Consider the following 24,052-nt stretch of genomic DNA (forward strand, 5'->3'; position numbering starts at 1 on the left):
GGGTTGCGATCCGTTGCCGGACACGGAAAAAGACAAAAAAAAAAAAAAAAGGATATGATGAATTTTCAGACACACTTATAGGGAAATGAATTTTAAAATATTAAGGTCTTGAACGACTTATATTTATAGAACATGAGCTACATATAACACTATCTCATTTGTGTTCAAAAAATTATTTTAGCTAGTCATTCAAGGGATCTGGTATAACAGACCCCGAAATGTCAGTAGTGAAGGGTCAAGCTTTTTGTTTTTTACGGGTTTTTGAAATACAAGTTTTCAAAAGTACTTTTACTATTAAAACAACTTAACACTTACTAATAATGAACATGAAAAAAATTAAGATAAATAAAATGATTCTTCAAAGCTCACTCAACTTCAGGATCTTTGCTGTCCAATAAGATAGTCTAGTGTGATACCACTAAGCACCTGAAGTGTGACTGCTTCTAATTCAGATATGCTGTAAGTACAAAATACACAACAGGTTTTGTTTTGTTTTTATTTTAATATTTACTTGTACACATTTGTGGGGTACCTTGTGTTGTTTCAATATATGCATATATGGCACAATGATTCACTTAGGGCAGACAGCACAGTTTTGTACCCATTACTCATATTTTGAAAACTTAGTATAAAAAATATAAAATATAGAATTAATACTTTTATATTGATCAAATGTTGAAATGATAACTTTCAGCATATTATATTAAATAAAATATACTGTTAAAATTAATTTTACCTGTTTCTTTTTAGCTTTTTTAATGGGGCTATTAAAATTTTTCAATTGCGTATGTAGCTTGCATATTTCCACTGGACAGTGCAGTTCTGGACAAAGAGAGGAAGGGGGAGCTGATATATTTCCTGGCATTATTTTTTATTTTAATATAGACATTTCTGTTTATAAATGTGTTTTTCTCAGTTACTCAGAATCTTTCTACCAAACATATTAATTCAAAAACAAATTATCACAGTTAAAAAGGAAGAAATTAAAGAGATACTAAGTACAAAAGAGCCAAAATACCTTGTGTTTTATTTGGAAGTCTTATCTCTGCAAAATTGCACAACCTGGGGGAGGATAAAGGACTTCGCTTAGCTTGGAATTTATACAGTTTAGGCTCCGAAATGTCCTAAGATATTATGTAGCTAAGAAGTTTTTTTGTATATTGGTTCTTAAAAACTAGGAATCCTTAAATTAGGGCCTAAGTTTGCTTAAGAGTTTATCTTATTTGGCATAAAGTTTTTTAATTTTTATGTTTCTGGTTATATTTGATCAGGGTTCTATTTAAATAGGCACAAGTTCAAGCAAAGATTCAAAAGTTCAGGCAAAGATTAGATTCTGCCTTTAACAATGTGTACTCAGACAGAAGGCATGAAAGGGTAGACATAAAATCATTTATAAAATTACTCCTTTCATTACATTTGCCCATGCTGAAACACTTCTGCAGCTTATAATTAGGCAAATTACTTTATATTCAATAATGTAATTCAAACTACTATAAGAAAAAATTATTCAGATATTTCTACTCAGAGACAATATACAATAAACTAATATGTAACCATTGCCTCCAATTTGTCAGCGTTACATAAGAAATTGCTTAAATTGTGCAAAAAGTGTTAGTATTCTAATATATCAAACATGAAAGGAAATTCTTAAACACAGCCTTTCTTTGGTATTAGTGTGCAGTAACTTCCATGCATTAGAAGGGGATTCTCTTCAAATTCCCTTCTCTAATAAAAAGAACCTGATATATCAAAAAGGGGTGTGCATCTACTCTATACAAGTTTTACACTTGGGAAACTCCAATACATTATGACTTTGTCATTCTCTGATTCGTTTAATAAACATTTGTTCTTTAAACAATGTGTAAGGCATTGCACTAAAGTGCTGTAAGGAATATAAATTAAAAACAGATACACGTCTTGCCAATAATAGCATATAATGTAATAGGGGAGAGAAGTTGCCCATCTAAATTCTCCCTCAACTAGCAGGTAAATGAAATATCAGGGTCAATAACTAAGCTGATAGCTTAGTTGATAAGAGAAGTTTCGAAATATACCCTACATGACCAATGATCACAATTGTAACTTTTCCCTTTAAAGAAGGAGAAAATTTGACTTTCTTTTCTAGTTTAATACACACTTCGATAATTTCAGAACATGTACCAATGCAAAGGTTAAGAAGAAAATGAGTTAGAAAATTTTTTTGTTTTTCTTTTACATTAGTGGAAATACCTGTGTATTTTTATTTACTTGTGTTCTTTATTTCTGCCACAAAGAAATATTTATATGGTTCTGTATTGGACACTTAAGAAAAAGTATACAGAGACTAATCAGAAGACACAGTTTCTTACCAAGATCCAAGAGACCAAAACTCAGAAAACCTAGATTCTAGCAAAATTTCCCAATTCACATGATCTTAATATGGGATTAGATCATTTTCACCAATAAAATACTATACTATGGATGTAAATGCACTGATTGTTTCTAACTACCAAAAAATAACTCATTATAGTACCCTGTAGTGCTTACTATATACCAGGTAATGTTCTAAGTGCTTTGAAAATATTAACTTTTAATATTTATGCAACCCTTTAACGTAAATATTATATTCACTGGACAAATGAGAAGACAGAGGTAAGAGAAGCTAAGTAATTTGACCAAGGGTTACAGAGCTGAAGCTTAGCAGAGACAGTATTCCAATTCAGGCAGTCTCTTTCCAGAATCATGCTGTTCACTAGTTTGACTTTAGAAGACCACATATATATTAATCCTTCATGAGCACATGGAAAAGAGCTGAAAACATAGAGGTATAGAACATAATGGAGAAAGGGGGTGAAATGTCTTTAATGATACTTATTATGTTTGGGATTTTGTGATAATGTACTAGAATAATTAAGACATATAATGTAAAGCAAAAAGACATACTAGGGGTCTTCAAAAGTTCATGGAAAGATTCTAATTATCTTTTTTTTTTTTTTTTCCCTTTTTGTCTTTTTTTGTCTCCGGCAACGGATCGCAACCCTCAGTGTTGCGCCTGTACCGGACCGGGACCAGCAACAGGATCGCAACCCTCGGTGCTGCGCCCGCACCTCGCTCAGCCAGTGAGCGGGAACCGGTCTGTATGTGGGATCCGAACCCTCGGCGGGAGCACCGCCGCACTCCCAAGCGGCGCACTGTAGCAGTGCACCACCAGGCCGGCCCCTAATTATCTTTTAATTACCTTTTTCCACAAACTTTTTGAAGTATCCTCGTACTAACAAATAATTATAGTGACAAATAATAAGGAACATATAACTGTTAGCTTACGCAGAGTAACATAGGAATACAGCATTGACCATTAACCACGTGAAGGAATAGACAAAGACTTCACAGAGAAGGCATTTTGGGGGATGGGTCACTGTTTCTAAAAGAACTAAAACACAATTTGGGAAATGCATACTTAATTCATTTTTCCTTAACTTTAATAATGAATTTACCCACAAAAGAGTCTGTTTTTGACTTATAAATCTCTTTTAAAGTCATGAAAAATCAAAATGAGATTTTAAAAATAGGTACAGCCCATAACACTGAAAGTGCAGTTTATAATATAGCAAAGTTAAATACAGTAACAATTTCAAATCACCTATTTAGTTGCTCATTTCTTTGAATTTGTTAGCATTGATCTAACTAAATGTAGGAGGTTACATTTGTGCAAGTTAACAGAGATTAATGATTAACTATATTCACCTGCCTTACCAAGTTTATGTGGCAAATAGTAGTATATATAGAGTTAAGAATTCTAGGTCTGTTTGCAGAACAAAAGCAGTTCAAAATCACTTGGAACTGAATAATTAGGATAAAAATGTACACAATTAAGCTCTTTCTTTTTATTGCTCCTCTAGTTATTTCCTCCAGAACTGACCAAAACAATTCATCATTTGATTCTATACCTCCAGAGCCAAAATCAAGATTTGCTATGTTAGATGATGTAAAAATTTTAGCCAATGGTCTCCTTCAGCTGGGACATGGTCTTAAAGACTTTGTCCATAAGACTAAAGGCCAAATTAATGACATATTTCAAAAACTCAGTATATTTGATCAGTCTTTTTATGATCTATCACGGCAAGCCAATGAAATCAAAGAAGAAGAAAAGGAACTGAGAAGAACTACATCCAAACTACAAGTCAAAAATGAAGAGGTGAAGAATATGTCACTTGAACTCAACTCAAAACTTGAAAGTCTCCTAGAAGAAAAAATTCTGCTTCAAGAAAAAGTGAGATATTTGGAGGAGCAATTAACTAATTTAATTCAAAATCAACCTGAAATTCAGCAACACCCAGAAGTAACTTCACTTAAAGTAAGTAGAAACCAGAGGGTTCATGACTATGTTTTCTATGTTGATCTTTAGGGGAAAAAAAAAAAAATTATAAAACGATATTTGAAATACCTTGTTGCATTATTGAAATACTTTATTTTTCTCAAGAAACATAGCCTCCAGAAATTTCCCACTATAATTTCAAATTCGTTTTTGTTTCCCTAACATTATATACAAAAACAACTACACTTTACATTTCATATTAAAATTACAAATCAGCTAAGTAATAAAATTTAAAACACTAAATTTTTACATTATTGCAAATTATTGAAGGTAAGTAAAAAGCTAAAGAAATTTAAATTTAAAACAATTCTCCCATGTTTAAAATGGATAAAGGTAATATAGTAAATGGTAAAGATTTATTACTATTAAAATACTGTGGGATTTTTTTTTCTTTTAATTGAAGTTCAGAAAATAAAATTTTAGGGATGGTACACTTAAAGTAAAAAAGAACAAAAGTATTTGTTATTTAAAGAAGCATACAAGGGAAAATGATTGCCAATATTCATTTTTCTAAATCACTATTAGTTTTAAAAAATTAGAGTCAAAGTGTTATAGGAAATAACAAACTTAACAAAAAAGAAAGATGAAACTTTTAATCAACCTACGATTTATGTCCAGACTTTTGTAGAACAGCAAGATAATAGCATCAAAGACCTTCTACAGACGGTGGAAGAACAATATAAACAATTAAACCAACAGCATAGTCAAATAAAAGAAATCGAAAATCAGGTAAGTCAATACTTTAATGGCTCACAAAGGCACTATTATATGATGATATACATTCTGTCAAAAATAAAATGTATGAAGAAATCAAAACAAGGAATTTCTGGTTTGGAAGAAGCCTTAGATCATCTGATCCAATTCCTCATATTTATTTATTTATTTATTTTGTGGCCGGTAAGGGGATCGTAACCCTTGGCTTGGTGTCGCCGGTCCGTGGCTGAGCACACCGGCCACCCCTATATAGGATCCGAAGCCTCGGTGCTCCCAGCGCCGCACTCAGCCGAGTGAGCCACGGGGTCAACCCCAATTCCTCATATTTAAACTAAGAAACCAAAACTATAAAAAGTTAAGTGACTTTAAGATCCCAAAGTTACTTAGAAATGACTAACGCCCAGTAAGTGGACTTTACAACAGATCCTTATAAATTAGGTCCTAGGAAATGCCATTTATGCCAGCATCAAAAAACTAACACTAATAATGTAAGATATTATATATTCTGTTTTTCTCGTCACCAATAAAAAAACTATCAGTCGGCTGAGCCCGTGGCGCACTCGGCAGAGTGTGGCACTGGGAGCGCAGTAGCCTCCCACTGCGGTTCGGATCCTATATAGGGATGACCAGTGCGCTCACAGCGCTGGCTGGCTGAGTGCGCTGCGGCCAGTCTCAAAAAGGACACACACACACACACAAAAAAGCTATCAATCAATAAATTGCAAACCAACTGGCACTGGGAGCGCAGTAGCCTCCCACTGCGGTTCGGATCCTATATAGGGATGACCAGTGCGCTCACAGCGCTCGCTGGCTGAGTGCGCTGCGGCCGGTCTCAAAAAGGACACACACACACACACAAAAAAGCTATCAATCAATAAATTGCAAACCAACACATTTTAAATAAAAATAAAATGTTATTGGGGAACTAACAATGAAATATTGAATATATTGAAAATAAGCAAATAAACCTGCCAACATCTAAGATATGTTTATGGGTCAAAAATTATCAAGAAAGCAATCATGTTTAAATTCTGTGCTGTCTTTATGGCAGGTCTGAGAATCAATAAGGCCTACAACTAAGAATTATTAAATTTAAAATCTGCCTGTGTTACTGAGCAGTATTTTAAATATATCCTATTCATATAAATAAGAATACAAGGGATCGTCAAAAAGTTCATGGAAAGATTCATATTATCTTTTAATTCCACTTTCCCACTAATATTTAAAAGTAGCCTCATACATTAAAATATTCTAAGCAAAGCAATGTCTTTGCTTTTGGCCTTGCTCCGTTATTTAACCAATGCTGGTTTGAGATTGGGGTTTTTTTGGCCTTGTTCTCTCTTTTTTTTTTTTTAACTCATTAAATAATGTACCTGATTAAATATTTTGAGAACAGGTAATCGGTACAATCTGGATTGCATTGTTTATCCTTCTTAACATCAAAAGCAATAATATATTATGTTCTGAAAGATGAGATGAATAATAAACTGTACTTTTGATATGCTTACGCAAACTTCCCCTAATTGTATATTCAGCATCATTTTTTAAAAGTAGATTTACATTATTTTATCAGCTCAGAAGGACTGGTATTCAAGAACCTACAGAAAACTCTCTTCCTTCCAAGCCAAGAGCACCAAGAACTACTCCCTTTCTTCAGCTCAATGAAACAAAAAATGTAGAACAAGATGGTAAGATAATTTGTTGGGTTTTCTTCTTGAAATTCCCATTCTCAGGACCTGTTGTAGACTAAAAGAATAAAGAGACATATTCACCAAATATAATGTGCCAACCAAAATTGGATCCTGGGTTGTTTTTTTTTTAAACCCTATGAAAGACATTTTTAAGATAATCAGGGAAATATAAATATGGACTTAATATTAGATGATATAAAATGATTATTGATTTTCTTAGATGTGACAATGGTATTGCAGTTATGGAAGAGAATGACCTCATGTTTAAGAGATACATATTGAAATATTTCAAGGATTAAGGGTCATTATGTTTGCATGAGTGTGTATATAAAGCAAACATGGCAAAATGTTAATTGTTGAATGGAGACAGAAAGATTATGGTATTTTCTTCAACAATTCTTTCCACTTTCCAGTTTGCTTAAAAATTTTCATAAGCAAAACAAAGGTTACAGGGAACAAAGTCTCCATTCCCACCCAAACTTAATAAAATGATATACTCTCAAAATATTTATTTTTTACATAATTTGTAAAGAAAAGAGATTCTGTTACTTAGTTTTCTCCGTGTATGTTCACTCTTTCAATATATGTGAGTATCTGTTGACCATGTTATGTATAAGCACTATACTGTTTCATATGTATTTTAGCCACTTTATATTCTTCCTATGTATGGCAAAAAAAAAAAAAAGTGTTCAAAACACTTGTCACTTTTATTTAAAAGAAATCAGTTGGTAATAACTATTTTTATATTCTTTGCATAACATGCCATCTAGTAAAAATTTTTTAGCATAAACATTACAGGAAAAAGATATGTTCACCACAATTCCATGAAATATCAAGTAAAATCTCAAGTTCCAAAGATATCACTCCTATTTCTAAATCTTATGTAATAACATTTTGTTGATCCTAGGCATTCCTACTGATTGTACCACCATTTATAACAGAGGTGAACATACAAGTGGCATATATACCATTAGACCCAGCAACTCTCAAGTTTTTAATGTCTACTGTGATGTTAAATCAGGTAAAAAAAAAAAAACAAAAACCTGCCTAAGGAGAAAATGGACAAGCAGTTCAAGTTACTCACTACCTATTACCAAGACAAACTATGTTATCTTTGTTCTGCATATACGAGGGTACTTCAAAAGGTTCACAGAGAGATTTGTATTATCTTTTAATTCTATTTTTTCCACAAACCTTTTTGTTAAATTTTTTTTTTTTTTTTTTTTGGTGGCTGGCCAGTAAGGGGATCCAAACCCCTGACCTTGGTGTTATCAACACCACATTCTAACCATCTGAGCCAACCAGCCGGCCCTTGCATTAACTTTTTGAAGTGCCCTCACATATAAAATGAGTATTAATATAAATCTAGTACTTATATTTACCTTGTTTATTTATGCATTCATTCAATATTCTCCATTTCCTCTGTAAAATAATATGAAGTGACTATTGTCAGTAAGTTTACTAATATCCATTAGTTGCCCTTCACTTAACTTTTGGGGGCCATAATAAATAACAAAATGTATTACTATAATATTAATAAACTATCTTTCATAGCAACCAATTAAAACCAAACAAAAAAAATAGTATTTCTTACATCTGTCAACATCAATCTACTGAAAATACACAATTTATTTCCTTATATTCAGGTAGTCCATGGACAGTAATTCAACACCGAATAGATGGATCACAAAACTTCAATAAAACTTGGGAGAACTACAAATATGGTTTTGGGAGGCTTGATGGTAAGGTGATTTCATTCAATTATTCATTTACTTATTAATTTAAAAATATTTATTGAGAAACTATTATGGAGTGTGTACTGGGAATGTAGCAATAAAGGAGAAATAGTCCCAGCCTTAATAAAACTTATTAACAAATAATTACATATTTGTTAGTAATTACACTTATTACAACTGTCATTATTATTTAAATTATACCTATCAGAATTACATGTCTGTTCTTAATTATACTTATCACAATTTAATTAAATGGCTTATAATTATAATTATTAAAGACAATTTTGATTAAGTGCTATGTGCTTTGATGAGTGCTAAGTGCTATGAGTAAGCTACAAAGAAAACCATTCCTAGCACTAACTAGGAATTAATTAATTCTCTTATTAACATTTTGGGTGTTAATTAATTATCTTATTAACATTTTGGATATCAATTAACGGAGGGTGGAAGAGACAAGGAAATTGTCATATATGTGGTTCAAATTTCTAAACTTCAATTATTTAAATATTATAACTATACTATAGAATGTGTGGCTTAAAATGAATTAGTTAACTCAATACAAATTATTCTATTTTGTTCATAAATATAAAACAAGAAAAATAAAAATAACAGATTTTTAAAATCAAAAAAGCATATGACAAAAATCCATGAATGATGTACAAGTACTCAGTGATAATGTAGAAAACATCATTATATCAAATTTTTAAACACTCATTACTATTTGACCATTAAAATTTTCTTTTTCAGTCAAAAATGATTTATTCAAATGTGTTATAGTATAATTTTCACAAAAGTAAAATCATGACTCTCATAATATAAACATGTATAACAAATAGTCATTGAACGCACTTATTCATAATGGAACCAATAAAATGTTAAGACCAGTTCAAGAAGCGTTTGAGGAACTATTATACATCCATGTGAGCACGTGCACATGCGTGCACACACACACAGAAATGTTCAGATAAGATGGTTGGGGAAGATACAAAACTGGTACTATCTTATAGGCAGTAATATTTAGTGTTATCTGTTTCACTGGACAGGAGTTATTTCTATTTTTACTGAACAAAAAGTCTACAAATTAATGCCTGAGAACTTTAATTAATAGTGTACAGTAAGTCTTGGTAGGTATCTTCTCCTATCAGTGATTCTGAAGTTGTAGTTCCTGGATTAGCAGCATCTACTTCGCTTGGGAATTTGTTAGAAATGAACATTCTCAGATCCCATCCTAGATCTACAGAAATCAGAATGTTTGATCCAACAATCTGTGATTTAGTAAGTCCTTCATATAATTCTGAATGCACAGTGAAGCTTGAGAACCACTTTCCTGGATAATCCTTGGATGGCTATCACCCCAATATGATACTGAAGGGACACAGTACCCAACTTTTTGCCTTACTTTCAAATTTTGCCTATGTTTTTCATAACAAACAAAAATGTTAATACTTTGCACTCTTTATTTTTCCCAGAGTTTGAAAATGCCTTCTGATACCACTTCCACATTTAGGGCCATCTTTTGTCCCTGACTCCGTAGACACTTTTGTAGGATGAATCCCAACTATTTTTAAAAAAGAAAAATGCTAATGTTATAATATTTTTATAAAATAATCTTTGTGCATATAATTTTCATATAATTTATAAGGAAATTTAAGAGATGTGGGTTGAAAGTCAAATTATAATGGAGTCCACAAAGCTCATGTATTTGCCATGAGAGATCTCATCTTCTAATGTTGGTAAATGCATTATTTCTTCTGCACAATAAATGTTATTGTTAAATGAATAGTTAACATTGATTCTTTTGTTGCACATTCCTAATGAAATTATAGTTCTTTTAAGGTGTGCTGACAGGACTAATTTCTTTTTTTAATACACAAAAACACAAACCCAAGTATGTATATTTATTCGCACAAACCCACACCCACATTTTGTTTTGTTTTGTAGTTAAATCCCTAACTAGTGATATGTTTTGTGGCTCCAAATATTCTTTAAGAATAAGTATAACCCCAAAATAAAAGGCTGACAGTTAAGTCCAAAATACTCATTTATTACTAATAAGAAAGTAAGCCATTTGTACTTGCATTTACCAGCAATCCTTAAAATGAAGTTTCCTACTAACTGAAGAGCAATAAGAAATTACAACTTTTTTATTAAGTCCTTTTATAAAAACACTTAATATTAAGCACTTTTATTAAGTATTGTAATAAAGAATGACCTATTTATATTTATGTTATTTATGTTTTTAGTTCCAATAATTTTTTTTTTCCTTTTTGTCTTTTTTCATGTCCGGCAACGGATCGCAACCCTCAGTGTCGCGCCCGTACCGGACCAGGACCAGCAACGGGGTCGCAACCCTCGGTGTTGTGCCCGCACCTCGCTCAGCCAGTGAGCGGGAACCAGTCTGTATGTGGGATCCGAACCCTCAGCCGCCGCACTCCCAAGCGGCGCACTGTAGCAGTGCGCTACTGGGCCGGCCCTAAAAATAATTTTTTTAATTATAGAGAAAAGTTATTAAGAACGATGTTTTTGAATTTAAAATTTTTTTGAAATTTATTCCTTTTTCCTACAACGAAAACATAACTATCAAGCAAAAACCAAAGTTTAGGTTTATATTTGAGGAAAAGTACATCACTATTATCAAAGTTTCTGAGAATACTTAACAAATCTCTTGTCAATATATGAGTATTAATAAATAGGTACTAGAAAAGCTGGTATATATAAGGACTTATAAATGAGATATTATTCTACCAATGACCAGATCTAAAAACATCTATAATAGTCTAATATGTTTCATATGTGATACATGTCTCATAATACCCACTGTAGAAAGGATAATCAGATTTTTATGCAGGCCTATTAATATTTTTAAACATTTTTTTTGTACATATAACTATCGTCAATAAAATTGTTCTAAAAATAAATATTTTAAGAGACTCTAAAATGACCAAGGGAGTCAAGACTAAAACAACTCATTTACTTACACTAATGAAAAACACTCAAAAAAACTGTCAGTGCTCAATCTGTAGTTAACAATCTACAGATTTTTAACACTTATTTTTTCAGGAGAATTTTGGTTGGGCCTAGAGAAGATATACTCCATAGTGAAGCAATCTAATTACATTTTACGAATTGAGCTAGAAGACTGGAAAGACGACAAGCATTATATTGAATATTCTTTTCACTTGGGAAATCACGAAACCAACTATACGCTACACCTTATTGAGATTACTGGCAATGTCCCCAATGCACTCCCAGAACATAAAGATTTGGTGTTTTCTACGTGGGATCACAAAGCAAAAGAATACTTCAACTGTCCAGAAAGTTATTCAGGTATCCTTTCTCTAATACCAATACTTTATTTTCATATCTTCAAAATATCTTCCAACAGTATTAGTCATTATCTACAACGTCAACTCATTAAAATTCTAATCTCAAATAAGTATTTTCTTTATAGGTAAAGATCTCATAACTGTCATAATAAAGTGTTAATTCTAGTTCAACTAGGTATTGTACCTCTATTTAAAATTGGGATACATGCATTTATAACACTATAATATTTATAAGAAATGAAGATATACTCATAGGGAAATATAACAGTAACTGATATGAGTTCACATCCATTAAATTGCCTATCTATCTTCTTTAGGAGGCTGGTGGTGGCACAATGTATGTGGAGAAAATAACTTAAATGGTAAATATAACAAACCAAGAGCAAAATCTAAGCCAGAGAGGAGAAGAGGAATATGTTGGAAGTCTCAAAATGGAAGGTTATACTCTATCAAGTCAACCAAAATGTTGGTCCATCCAACAGATTCAGAAAGCTTTTAATGAACTGAGGCAAATTTAAAAGCCAATAAATTAAACATTATACTCATCCCAAGATAATGTGGTTTAATAATCTGGTATTAAATCCTTAGCAGAAAGCTTAAGAAATAGATTTTATTTTAAAGTCACTATCAATTTAAGATTAAACATACCATCACATCACCTCAAAGAACATAATTTACCTTTCTCAATCAAACTTCTTATGATATCATTTGTTCATATATTTTGTGATGTGGGAATCAATTATAGATGGTCACAATCTAAATTATAACCAATCGGTGAATTTTTAAATAACTTTTTAAAATAAAAAAAACTTACAAAGAGGCTTTTATTTCAAAAATCATCACGTGGGTTAATTTCACAGCTCCCCAGTTTAAAAACTAGTTTTCTTATTAAAATTCTAAACTCAAATAAATACAAAGGACTGATAATTGTACAATTCTTAAATATTATAATATTATTAATCTCAAAACTAAAATCCAGTCAGTTCAGAGTACATGTGAAAACTTGAAGTATGAATTTTAAAACTGATACTTCATTTTGCTACAAAATAACTTGCACTAAATGTTTGATATGGTTTACTTATGAAGTCAAATGACGCAGGATGAAATATGAGGGTACTTGAAAAAGTTCATAGAAAAACTGAATTAAAAGATAATACAAATCCTTCCATGAACTTTCTGAAGACCCCTCATAGTGTATTAAAATAGGTTCACTGTCTTTTAAACAAATGCAGTAAATCTTGATTACTAAGTCATATTGACTTTAAAATCAGACATCACTGGTACTTTAACATATTTGTTAACGTATCTATACTGTATGCATTTTATATATTTTAACAATACTGTGAAAACAAATAATTTTAAAGGGATCTTCTCAAATACAATAAGAATTAATGTTATGAAGGTACTTCAAAAGTTCATGGAAAGATTATCTTTTACTTCTATTTTTCCACAGACTTTTTTAAGTGCCCTCATATTTGTGACAGCAAGTTAAAGTTTAATAATAATTTATTCCCCCCGGACATGCTGTAAGTATAATACTTTTGAGTAAGTTTTGAAGTAGAATGAAACACCGTAACAAGTTACTGAATGTTTAAACAGCCTGACAGACATGTATGTATGTTTAAAATTAAATAAAGACTCAATACCTCAATTATAGAAATTTAAATTCTTGCAGTTTTTTATTGATACCACAATATACATATGATTGTTGTTTTTTTTTTTTTTTAAAAGATGACCAGTAAGGGGATCTTAACCCTTGACTTGGTGTTGTCAGCACCACGCTCAGCCAGTGAGCGAACCGGCCATCCCTATATGGGATCCGAACCCGGGGCCTTGGTGTTATCAGCACCACACTCTCCCGAGTGAGCCACGGGCCGGTCCATGATTGTTATTTTTAATTTTAATAATTTAAACTCTAAATCCCGAAGGGTTATAAGATACAAATTTTCTGGCCATAATATCACTCAATATTTATTCTTAAGTAAGTTTTTAAAGAAACTACCAACAAGAAATAAAATTTTGAATTAAACCCAGTTTTTAAAAGATACAGTGCCCAAGTTATATAGTGACTTACCTTAGTAAATAAATATCAAGCATTATGTGTTTAATTGATCCAATATATGTCATATATATATTTTATATATCACATATATAAAAGATATGTATATATAATCTATGTGGATCCTACATAAACGTCTTGTTTCAGAAAAGTACAAAAGAATAAAGGCACAAATAGGCTACAATTTTCAGAGCCACAGCCCACGCTGACAAAATTAACGTTAATTTTTTAGAGTTAGAATGCCAGAGTGGCTTATATTTTTCCTTCCTCTGTTAAGTTTTCCTATTTTTTTTACAACCCTCATAAAATACGTATAATTTTGTTCCTTTCAGGAGTATTGTTAGATTTTTTTCCCCCAATAAAGTTCAGATTGAGAGAGAACTCTGACAGAGAAAGAGAAAAGAGTTTTTTCAAATTTCACCACTAACTCGCAGTTGTCTGATCTAATGCACTTTTCTCAGTCTACCTTCCCTTTGATCACTCTACTACTTATTAAATACAATATCCTTTCTTCAAACTTGATGTTCATTTTGCTTCCACAATACACTACACTCTCCTTGGATTATCCCTTACTGGATCCATCTTCACGGCCTCATTACTCCTTGCATTTAGTATTGCAAGCCAACACACAAACTTCCATCATCTTTTCTACTCTGACCCTCAGACATTCTATCTACTCTTATGGACTCATCTACTTTCCATGAATAAAATTCTGAAATCTACATATTCATTCCAGGTAGGTTTCCAGTTTCCCTTCTTACATTGCCTACCTGCCATTTCTACCTTTGATATCCTACAGTCTCTTCCAATTCAACATACCAAATAACACAATTATCAACCCTTACTTTATCTGCTGTACCTTTCTACCCATTTACACCCTCCTCCTAACCTCTTTGCATCCATTTAATATCATGACCATGCTCCCAGTCACAGAAGCCTGGAAACTTGAAAGACATCTCTGACTTTTCACTTAGCTTTGTAAACCACCTTTCCTGTATCCTAAACCACCAAGTCTAATACAATCTTGTTTTGAAACGTCTCTTAATTTGATAAGCTTTCTTCCCAAGAACTGTCTTTAACCTGAGTCGTAGGTTATCTAATTATCTAGGTCCTAATTTTATGTCTCTCTCCCCTCAATATTCCTGAAACAAATTTGTAATAGTTGTATACTACTTTCATGCTGTGTCTTTCAAGCTTGTCTACTGAAGAAGTTTAACAGCTTATGATAATGAAAACATATCCTTACCAGTTCTGGAGTTATAGGATATAATAATAGCTTGCCATAGCATAGATCTCTTTTAGGATCTTATTGAGATCTTAAATCTTAGAAATTTATTTTAAAATTGCATGTGAATTGTGTTTTACACTCCATAAATCTATCTTCACATGAAAATAGTTATTTTCCCCCAAAATCTTCTAAAAAGGGATGTTCCTACAAGTGTCATGTTTATCCTGTAGACTTGCATATCCCATATATTTGTGCCCTCACAAGAATGTATACCCTGATTAGACAAGCATAGGCATACAGAACAAAATCCAAATCTCTTCTTAGGTATTCAAGTATCTCTACAATCTGACCCCAAATTACCTCCTTAACCATTTTTTGCCCAACACAAAACCTCTGCTCTAATCAAAACAGTCTTCTTTTAAACATCTCCTCTATATTTTCCTAATGTATCCCATTTGTCTGCAACATCTCTGCACACCTTTCTGATTGGCTAGGTCCTATTTATACTTCAAAGTGAAGGTAATCTGGCTTCTTCTACAAATATCCTAGTAAATGGCAGCTCCTTCCTCTGAAACCATGCAGCACTACTGCATGTACCCCTCAAATGACACTTAGTAAGTGATGAAAGATAAATCTGGCAAAACATAATAAAATTTCTAAAAAAAAAAGTAATAAAACCTCCAACAGCATCAAAATAGTCAATCTACTTGATTTCAGTGAATTACTAGACATTTTCTATAACAAGATTTTTTTCTGTACTACGACAAATTTTACTGAGAGCAAGTACACACATTTCTCATGTCAGGATCATATATCGTAATATAATCTGCTCACATACTCTTTCATCCTAGAATCAGCATGTTTTCAGGCTTGTATCTTTTCTTCCTAGTAACAAAGCTCATGGAAGTCCACTTAATCATTCATTAATCAAAAATGTATTTATTAACCAATATTTATTGAGCATCTACTATTTGTCTCCTTTATGAAACCTATTCCAAATCTGTATCCTTACACATTATACCTTCTATTGTAAAATAATCAAATTTCCTTGAGTTTTTTTCCTGTCACTAACAACCACAAGCATTGCATTTATGCATGTACTACTAAGTGATTATCACACACATTAGTTTTAAAAACTGAAAAAAACCAATTGGCCCTAATATCTAAGTCAAAAGTAGTCTCGTGGCAAATCAATTAGAGCAAATTACTCAACTGGTGTGAAATATGTAGTTCAAGGTCATTAAAGTAGGATTAACAATGTCCCATAATAAGCTTTTATAAAATGAGGTTTCAATGACATTTTAGAAAATATAAAATGTAATTAAGAATTCCATCAACAACATAAAAGCTGTTTTTCTAAAGTCACATGGTTAGACCTATGAACAGTCATACTACCTAGTAAAACGATTAGGTATATGTGAAAGAGCAATAAACTACAACCTTAAAGATGTGAGGTTGTAAACAAAAAACAAAACAAGTGCCGACCCCGTGGCTCACTCAGGAGAGTGCAGCACTGGGAGCGCAATGGCACTGGGAGCGCAACGGCGCTGGGAGTGCCGAGGCCGCAGGTTCGGATCCTATATAGGGATGGCCGGTGCGCTCAACGGCACTGGGAGCGCAACGGCGCTGGGAGTGCCGAGGCCGCAGGTTCGGATCCTATATAGGGATGGCCAGTGCGCTCACTGGCTGAGCGCGGTGCAGGCCACACCACACCAAGGGTTGCGATCCCCTTACCGGTCAAAAAAACCCAAAAAACAAAAAAACAAAAACAAAAAAATTCAAAGAGGCCCAGTGCTCTCTCAATTCTCAAATGATAAAGCATTCAATCATAAAAAACAAAAGGAAACCCAAATAAACAGGTTATCTTAAACAGCTACTAACACACGTTTATACAATTTCCAACAACTCAAAAAGCAAAACGATACTCACTGATAATTTATAAATCCACTTAAATCTTTTAGTGTATGAGCTCACTATTCACTCCCATTTAATTTCTGTAACATGATTAGATTTTCTATATTGGCCCTACTTTCCATTAATTCATAGACATGATATTCTACAATGCCATTTATATCAAGTGCTATAATTAGGTCAACTGTAAGGCATTAAAAAAATATTAAGCAGAGATAAATAATGATGTAGATTTTGAGACAAACAGATAAATTAAGGTGTTCTTACCTGCTTTATTAAAAATGTAGCAAATATCTAGCAACAAGAAATTTTAATTTAATCCATACTGTATATAATTATGAATATCGGATGTCCTATCATCCAAAAGCATGAAGAATGTAGAAAATTAAATTAAAAGACCTGAGATTAAGTCTCTTAATCTCAGCTTTATTTTTTCCCCTATAAGTGAAGATACTACCAGAATTATATAATTTATAAAATTTCTATGAGACTGAATAAACTAATTTAAATAAAAACAATTCACATAGGGCCGGCCCGGTGGCGCACTGGATAAGTGCGCCGCTTGGGAAGCGCGGCAGCGCTCCCGCCCGAGAGTTCAGATTCCACATACAGACCGGCCGCTCGCTGGCTGAGCGAGGCGCGGGAGCGACGCCGAGGGTTGCAATCCCGTTGCCGGTCCCCGGTCCGGTGCGGGGAAAACACTGAGGGTTGCGATCCGTTGCCGGACACGGAAAAAGACAAAAAAGACAAAAAAGACAAAAAAAAAAAAAAACAATTCACATACTATAAAACACTAAATAAATATTATCATATCAACACATCAACATGAAACTTTGGAACACAAGGGAAAAAAAAAAAAAACTCAAAAAGCTATCAGAGGAAAACTAAGAAAAAAGGATTAGCAACGAAAATCATAGACCACTCAAAAACACTTAAAGCCAGAAGACAGTAGTCATATTTTCAAAATTCTGACAGAAAATGACTTACAACTTAGATTTTTATACCCAGCAAAACTAACAATTTGGAAGTAAGGGTAAAATAAAGATATTGTCAGACATAATGGCTTTCAATGAAATGGGCAAACCAAGAAAGAAAAATACATGGAAAATAAAGACTCCATTACAAAAGAGAATTTCCAAGATAATGGTAAATAGGTTCTAAGATGACAACTGTACAGTAAGCCTAATAAGCCTAGATATCTTCTTCTGCATATAAGTTGCAAGAGGGGAAATAACTGATTATCTGTTATATTTCACTGTACTGCAAGAAGTTTTACAGAGAGTTTTAGTGATAAGACAGAAAAGGAGCCAGATCATGTACAGTCTTATAGACCATTATACAGAATTCATTCTTTTTCTCTCTGTTTTGAAAGCCACTGGAGGGTTTTAGTTCGAGGAATGAATAATCTGACTTGCAATTTTTTAAAGATCTCTCTGACTGCGATGTTGAGAAGTGATGGGGAGACAGAGATAGAAATAAGATGAAATTAGGTATAGCAAAATTTGAGACCAACTGTCCAATATGGTAGCCTCTAGCCCCTTGTGGCTATTAAGCATTTGAAATGTGGCTCATCTGAATTGAAATGTGCTTTAAGTATAAAATACACTCTAGATTTTGAAGAGTTTTAGTAGGGGAAAAAGTAAAATATCTCAACAATTTTTTACAATTATTACTTGTTGAAATGATATTTTAGATATATTGGGTTAAATAACACATATGATTGAATTTAACTTCATTTGTTCCTTTTTTTAATGTAGCAACTATAAAATTTTACATTACAAATGTGGTTCCCATTATATTTCTATGTGACAGATTAAAATTTTTAAAAGATGGAAGTGGTAAGAAGTATTGGATATGAAATATACTTTGAAAATTGAGCCTATGTAACTTGGCTGAAAAAATGTGAGGGGTAAGGAAAAGAGAGAAATCATTATGATTCTGAAAATTTTGACCTCAGGAACATGATAAATGGTGGTGAAATATGAGTATGATAGAATGGAAAGGTCTGGAATAAAACTCAAAGTTCTATTTGAGAATCACATGTCTGTTGAGATATGTCAAGTCTTGGTCTCAGCATTCACAAATAAAGGAGCATCATTCATAAGGAGTATATGCAAATAGTACAGCTAGAGTTGCATAGGGTTCAGCCTGAAAAGTTGTATCCAACCACTTCATGCCAAGTATTCTGTATGCAGTATATATTCAACAAAGATTGTTGATTGTTAGAACATAATGCAGGCACATAAATTTGATTCATGTATTATGCTAGATTCTGCTAATAAAAACATTCGATAAAATAGAGTAATTAGGATTTCAAGTGTTTTGACCTAACAGCCCAGGAATCAAATATTAGCCCCACCACATTAAAGTATGACGCTCAGCAAAAATTTTAACCTCCCTATCCCTCAGTTTACTCACCTTTAAAATGAAGGTAACACCTCAGACTATGAAGATTAAATAAGAAAATGCATATAAGGTCATTAACATTATACCTGGCACATAGTAAAGGCTTAATACATGACAACTATTAATAAAACTGTGTAGAAAGAAGTGGAATAAGTTACAAAGCCACATAAAATTTTTGAAGTGTTTCATTCTAGTTTTACTTTAATATTAGAATATACAGTATCTTATCTCAGAATTCTCCAAAATTAAAATCTCTTACCTATAAGTAGTGTTTGGAACGTAAACATCCCTGGCAGGAAACTCTAAAATTTCTCTGGTAGGTCTAACTCTACTGTCAGGGTAAAGCTTCACTTGAAGCAGCTCCGGAGTTAGGCAATAATGGGGATTTTCAGGTGCAGGAGAAATGTCTATCTTCAGCTGAGCTGCATATTATAAAAACAATGTAAACATAATAAATAAAAACTCCATGTTTAAAAGGTTTGGTGACAATTTAGATCCTATTTTTGCAATATGTCTGAGAAGAATACTACGGAAATCAAATTACTATCATCGCAGATCTGTCCTCTAAATCATTTCATTTTACCCAGCCTCAAACTTAAAAATTACGGATACAGACATAAATGCATGTAAATAAATGCTTACTAAATGAACAAATAGGAAGGAGGGAAGAAAGAAGCAAAAAGAAGAAAAAAACAGAGAAGGAGGTGATCTAGCATAGAAACAAGCCAACATTTAAAAAGTTAAATGATTTAATTTTGGTGTGGCAGACTTCAAAACATTTTATTCTGGAATGGTTTGTTCTAACCATAATATGAATCTGTTTCTGAATATTTACCATTCCAAGTGCGTTATTTTCTCTAGAAAATAATTTTAAGCCACGATATTATTCATCATTCTCATTTTAGCACTCAAATTATCAAAGGTGCTGAATCCTGCATTCAAAATGTTGGACCACTTGATAATTAATGAGATGAAAAAGATTGACAAGCACTGAGCATACAAAAATATATCCATCAGATAAGTGAAAAAAAAGGAATACATAATTATATAATGCAATATAGTAGTGATGATGATTAGTGTTATCATGTCTACTCAAAATTTTTAAATACCTGTAATAGGTCTTAGACGCCGTAAGACAGAGGATGGCCTTCTCATATCAGCAAGGAATTTGTACAAATCTTCATCACTTAAACGGTCACCTTCCTAATTTCAAAGACAGAGGAAAAGTATTCAATAAAACAAATCTAGTAGATAAATTTACATTTCTTGTTAATAAGCATACCCTTCTGCCTACAATGTAGTCAGAATGAAAAATTAAATTAAATTTAATATAATTATGATTATAAACAATCGTCCTTTTTTTGTAATTTCAAATTTTACTAAGATTTATGATACTACGATCTTTTTATTCTTTGCCTATAAGGTATTACACAATACCCTAAAATATAGAAAACCAAGACAAGTTAGAGGTACATGAAAAGGAGACAATAAAAATAAAATATACATACAAAACAGAACCAAAAAGCAGAGTAATTTAAAAATACATGACAGTCTTATAAATTTGTTACACTTGATTTCATTTGTCTTTTCTGCTTTACAACACCAAATTTCTCAAATGCAAAATCTAGCATAGGCTAAATAAAAAAGAAAGAAAGAAACAATAACAAAAACTACTGTTAAGGCAAGTATTGATAGTCAACTCAGTAGTCGAAAAATATGTATAATCAATTATATTTCAATTTTTTAAAAAAACTGCTGTTAAAGAAAAGCACAACTATCCTGATACTAAGGACAGAAAAAACAACTCTTAAAGGACCTCAATCAATGGAGAAAGAGACAAAATTTTTTAAAAGAACAATATCTAACTAATTAACACACAAATTTCAATGTAATGTTAATATATTTTTTTCTCACAATTAAAATAGCAAGGGCTTGATTTTTCTTTTTTTTTTATTGAAGAGTCAGTCTTTAGATTTTATTAATCCAATCTGCCTGCTTTTGACGTATTATTGTTTTTAATGCATATCTCATATATTGTCCTTTTTTCTTATTTGGTAATGAAAATTTTAAGGCTACTTTGTTACTGTGAGCTCACCTGGAGCCATATCCCATTTGTTCATTATTATATTCTAAACAGGGTACAGAATTTATCTTTTTCATCCCATTATTTAGGAAAATGATTTTTAATTTCTATGTGGTTATAGATTTTTGTTAATATTTTTTAAATAGTTTTTTGCTTTATTGAGTTATGGTTAGAGAATCTGACTTTATGAAGTTTTTTTCAGTGACCTAATATGACTAATTATTGTAAATGTTCTATCAGTTGCTGAAACAGTATATTCTCTCCTTGATATAGGTCTTTAAATGATCCTTATTCATAATACATTCAGATTATCTCTAGATTTAATTATTTCTATCTACTTAACATGTTAAATTATATTACTGGCCTCCATTTGTTACTCCTTGTTCCTATGCCTTTTGGCATAATTCCCTCCCCTAGGCTTTGCCATGTGCCTTACTTTGACAAATAAGCGAACATGATGCAGAGATATGAAAAATATTTGCAAAATCTTGCCCTCTTTTGAATGTCTCCCACTGCTATGAGAACATGACCAAGCTAGCCTGCTAAAGATGAGAGTAGAAGCTGAGAGACATGAAACAGAGCTGAGTCATTTCACTCTTCCCAGTAGAAATCAATCTATATCAACTTATCCCAGCCAATCTCCAAATACGTGAAAGAGCCTAGTTCACTGAAGATGAGTACCTGACACCCTCTTTTGTAAATTGCTTGTTTACTCTTGTATACCACTGAGGCAACAGATAACTTATTATATACCTGTCAACAAATAGAAAAAAATGCCTACTGCGTGGGTTTGATTTTGTTTTTAAATCTCCATGTATTTCTAATAATTTTGGCTTGAAACATTCCAAATCTGTATATAACACTCATGATTACAATATCCAAATTGTAGACAGTAATCTCTCATAAATTGAAAAAAAAAAAAAAAAAACTGCCTTCTGTGTTTCATTGAGGGGAAACTTGTGCCTTGAATTCTACTTTATTAAAACTGTAATCTCTGTTTTTTACTTAATTTGGATTTGCCTTTGCATATATTTTTCTAGCTATTTAAAAATACTTATAAAAATAGCACATGGCCATGGCTAAAAATTTTTCTTAAATATAGAACTATAAAAAGTAAAGTGTAAACACTTTCCATTGCTCTATGTTTCTAGCAATCATTTATATTTGTTTTCATTATCACTTTGTGCTATCTTCTAGTTGCCAGTATTCAAAACAATGCCTGGTACATGGTGAGTGCTCAAAAAAGATTTGCTGAATAAATGGGTGGGGGAGTGACGGCTTGTTGATTTAAGCCTACGGTAGTAGTTCAATGATATAGTAGGCTGAGGAAAGGAAGAGAGCTGTGTAAACAGCAGAAGTGATGTAGCAGTTAAGAAGTAAAAAGAGGGGGAAGTTTCATATCTGCAAAGTGTGTCACAATATCAGGTAAATAGAAGGGTACTTCAAAAAATTCCTGTAAGAATAGAATTAAAAGAGAACATAAATCTTTCCATTAACTTTTTGAATACTTCTTGTATACTGCCCCATTTCCACAGCTGTATTTGGCCTATCACTTCATCCAAGTAACTCTCACTGTGGCCTTTTCTGTAGGCTCTTTCTTTTACTACTATCAATAATTAAAAGACCCATACCACTTCTGACACATCACCTGCTCTTTTTTTTTCATTAGAGTCTCTCAGAGCAGCTACCTATGAATATTATTGTCAGGTAACAGTGAAGGGGGGTTTCAAGTAGATTGCTGTCAATTCAAGACACATTCTGCCCTCAAACCTTGCTGTCTCAAGTTATAAGGTGTCAGAAAGCAGGATTTCTTCCTCTTACTCAGAATAATACCTTGGGAGGAGGAATTTTGAGATGATTCTTAGCATTTTGCTTTAATCCACTCCAAAACAAATGGATGGTATGCTTCTCCAGTTTGTCGCACTAATAGAAGTTTTCTCCCCATTCTTATATGGTTCTGGTCACCTGGTCACTTACAACAAAAACTTTCAAAATTTTCTGATCTTCACTCACAGTATAAAACCCATTTTATACCAAAACCCAGGGTACACATAGACACACACAAGCAGTCACACAAAACCTGGGGGGAAAAAGGCTCCCTGAAGCAATATTTAACCTCACTATGTGCCATGCACTATTACTTTTTCTATTCTACCGGTATTTTTTTATTTAAGCTGGGTGTCAGCTACTAAACTGATTTCCATTACCACTAATGGATCATGACCAGCATTTGAAAAATACTAATTTTACTCATATTGAAATGAAGGGAACAGATTTGCAAAGAATAAAATATCTTTGATCAAGAACCTCTTGGATCTATTAATTCACCTTTAAAAATAACATTGACCTGATTGTAGCACAGAAATGTACTACTAGGGCCTGAAAATTCTATTCCACATACCATAGACATGGTAGTTTAGGTCAGAAATACTTTGGGGGGAAAGACAGATGTAGGCACATAGTCACTCTGCCTAAGAAAATTCACAAACCAACAATGTTTAAGAAAAGTTACAGTATGACAATTGAAAAATAGGATATAGGTAT

The 24,052-nt window shown here is 32.5% G+C and overlaps 2 protein-coding genes across 2 annotated transcripts in view; one reads left to right on the top strand and one right to left on the bottom strand.

The window, feature by feature from the left end:
- Positions 1-24,052, bottom strand: part of DOCK7 (dedicator of cytokinesis 7) — a gene marked incomplete at its 3' end in the record, with an annotated part of 112,841 nt that overhangs the window by 50,173 nt on the left and 38,616 nt on the right. The window contains exons 12-13 of the mRNA XM_008577674.1: positions 20,535-20,628; positions 19,685-19,847 (exon numbers count right to left, since the gene is read on the bottom strand). Of these exons, the coding sequence (XP_008575896.1) occupies positions 19,685-19,847; positions 20,535-20,628 (257 nt within the window). The remainder of the gene's footprint in view (positions 1-19,684; positions 19,848-20,534; positions 20,629-24,052) is intronic.
- On the top strand, positions 3,790-12,320 carry LOC103594456 (angiopoietin-related protein 3). Its single transcript, XM_008577669.1, has 7 exons — positions 3,790-4,333; positions 4,973-5,083; positions 6,642-6,756; positions 7,667-7,780; positions 8,406-8,501; positions 11,556-11,822; positions 12,139-12,320. The coding sequence occupies exons 1-7, from the start codon at positions 3,839-3,841 to the stop codon at positions 12,318-12,320; spliced, it is 1,380 nt and encodes a 459-aa protein (XP_008575891.1). The 5' UTR covers positions 3,790-3,838.

Source organism: Galeopterus variegatus, unplaced genomic scaffold (genome assembly GCF_000696425.1).
Source record: "Galeopterus variegatus unplaced genomic scaffold, G_variegatus-3.0.2 Scaffold1560, whole genome shotgun sequence".
NCBI lineage: Eukaryota > Metazoa > Chordata > Mammalia > Dermoptera > Cynocephalidae > Galeopterus > Galeopterus variegatus.